Source organism: Apis dorsata, unplaced genomic scaffold (assembly GCF_000469605.1).
Source record: "Apis dorsata unplaced genomic scaffold, Apis dorsata 1.3 scaffold_227, whole genome shotgun sequence".
Taxonomy (NCBI): Eukaryota; Metazoa; Arthropoda; class Insecta; order Hymenoptera; family Apidae; genus Apis; species Apis dorsata.
In genome coordinates, this window is record NW_006263509.1 from 550,906 (window position 1) to 553,757 (window position 2,852).

Here is a 2,852-nt window from a genome sequence, read left to right on the forward strand (position 1 = left end):
TCTACATAGAAAGAGTAATTAATGCAGCCACGATTGGCTTGGTTCGACGTCAAGGATGATTCTTTGGAGGCGAAATTAGCGACAACGGAAGCGCGTGAAACGAAAAAATAATGAGGAGGATTATAGTTGCGATAGATACCTTTCTTCGCTCGTCGATTCGAAAAACGATCTCGAGAAGAGTTTGCTCGAAAGGCAGCCATTATCCGGTAATTCAATTCTCGAAATGAGGGGGGAGAGACTTTGGGGAATTCCAATTTCTAAAAGTTCTAGAAGGGAAGAGAAACCGAATCGTTTCGGGCCACCAAGTTTTCGGGGTAATTTCTTCGAGTTAAATCGAGTTACGAGCGATTCGTTTCGTGAACAAATTTGTACATCGTTAGTTGTTATTTGGCCACGATTGGCGTATAAAAGTACGAATGGATGTTTGCGATTTTTGGAGTTAAAGTCGAGTTCGATTTGATCTAATATCTCTTTAAGTATTAAAAAGTCTATTCAAGTATTCAATTTTTATCTTAACAGAGAGTAGAACAGAATTTTATGAAACTAACTTTACAAGTATTACGAAAGTCTCGATCATTCATCCATAACTTCAAATGTTCCAGCGATACGAAACTCCTTAACTCTCAGCTCAAAAATTAAATCCAACCGATTCATCCAATGTTTCATATCTATAAACAACCAATACCAATATTTTCAATTTTCAATTGAAATTATTTAAACCGATGCTTTATAAATATCATGAAAATAATTCTGACCAATATTCAACAATCGACTCGATGTTCGAACCAATACATAAGAATCTATTACTCAGTTTCCTTCGCCATTCGAAACTAATCCAAAGTACCCTTGGCAATCACCCCATTCTTAAGACTGGAAAGCCAAGGTCGACCTTAACGAAGGATATACAGGCCACCTTATGGCTCGCCGGCCAATCGAGCGTAATATTAACTCGCAATTATCGGTGAATTAAATGGCGGCCGACACGTTCACTCCCTCCTCTTCCCCTCTTTCTATTCCACAATCGTGCGTACACGAGAAACGGTAATGTAGACGGGGGGGGCTTTGATACGTGCTTTGATAACCATCGAGTCGCACATCATCATGCCTTCTCTCGAGTCAACGTGTAGCCTAAGTGCTCGACACCGAAATGAATTTGCCTCATTTTCCAACCTGGCTCGTGGCCTTTGTACGGGAACGACCCCCTTTTACCCATCATTTGTCATTTTCTCGATCGGAGGCGATGATAACGGAAGGAGGATCGAGTGTGATAACGAGGCGATAAATTGGGACGATCCGTTGGTTGGAATATATCTGGAAGCTGGAAAAAAGTTTTTAATTTCAGATACGTGGAAATGGGAAAATTCTAGAGATGGAAAACAAAGGATTCTTCGAATTTTAAGGAAATTAAGAAAGGATCTTGAAGAAAGGATTTATTTCCAGTCCAAGAGAAATTTGATTCTACTTTTTGTTACGTTCGTTGTTAGAAGAAAGATAGAATTGATATCTCATTTCGCAATGTCGAAACATCTTAGAAACCCTTTACGATAGCTCAGTAGTAGAATGTGTATATATAACGCAGACAGGATGACCTGATATTTAACACTTTATCGTGAGGCTTCATCGTTTTAATTTTAAATTTTAACACCTCATTTTCTAAAATTAGAAAGAAATATATTTATAGCGTTAATTTCTAAGGAATCGAATGATATATTAAATCATGCGGCAAATATGTGCAAAGAAGCCTCAATTTCGCAAGATCCTCATGAAACCTTTGGAAGAACTCACAACTGTCAAAGAATCGACATTGCACGAACTATGTTTCTTTCCCTTCTTTAAATGTCAGTAGTAACGTCCAAAGTGAGTCATCAATGAGAACAGTTGATGGAGTGCCTTAAGATAAAGATAGAATCACGATAGAATTTTTTCTTGGAAGACGTTAGAAAGGAATTTAATTCGGTTTAATTTAAAGTAATTAGGAAAAAAGGGAAAGAAGAACGAGTTGATTGTAAAAGATTATTTAAAGTATATACTCTTTGCGATATTCCTTCATTTGTCTTATTAAATCCATATCTGCTCTTATCACAAAATATTCGATCCGGATAAACCAGAGATTATCCCAAGACAAGATTATCTCGAGACAAAATCAATGCCAATTTGTTAACAGAACAAGCTTACCGTGTCGATCGTCATAGAGGGGAGAAATTTTTCGTTGAAAATAACTTACCCTCCTCGGCCGGCAATTCTGAAACAGACAAGATAAAACGGGAATAAATAATACGTTAAACAAAACGATCGATTTCATTATTTAAATTATTACAATTGATAATCACAAATATATCCATTAAATATTTCATATATTTTGTAAGCAAACGTATAATATAAAACGCATTGTTAAACATCAATGAATTATAAAGACAATAAATCAATAAATCAAAATGAATTTCACAATGAAGAAAAATAAACATTAAATACACCAAAATATATAAAATATTCAGATTATTGTAATCAATTGTAATTCTATTGAAATAATTACAATCCCATCTCGAGCAAATATAAAAGAGAAAGAGAGAGAGAGAGAAAAAAAGAAAATTCGAGGACAATTCTTAGAGACTTAACGAAAGACAAAAAACAGTTGTTGCATGCAATCTGGCTTAAGCTGCACCGGCTCGCAGCATCTTCTTTAAGCTGGCCTACTTCGAATTCCTGAAGCATCGTTCGCTTACTGCATCGCAAACAACGTTTTCCTGGTCGATAAACGCCCTTACACGGTGACGGCCCATCGACACGTATATCTCCGTGACAACCGATAAAAACCTCGGGAGGGTAAAAAAAAAAAAAAAAAAAAAAAAAAA

At 36.1% G+C, this 2,852-nt stretch overlaps 1 protein-coding gene across 7 annotated transcripts in view; it reads right to left on the reverse strand.

Moving 5' to 3' along the window:
• Positions 1–2,852, reverse strand: part of LOC102674648 (calcium-transporting ATPase sarcoplasmic/endoplasmic reticulum type) — a 43,743-nt gene that overhangs the window by 14,627 nt on the left and 26,264 nt on the right. For all 7 annotated transcript variants that reach the window (XM_031510468.1, XM_006615624.2, XM_031510467.1 and 4 more), the window contains one exon: positions 2,225–2,242. In XM_031510468.1, coding sequence (XP_031366328.1) covers positions 2,225–2,242 — 18 coding nt within the window. The remainder of the gene's footprint in view (positions 1–2,224; positions 2,243–2,852) is intronic.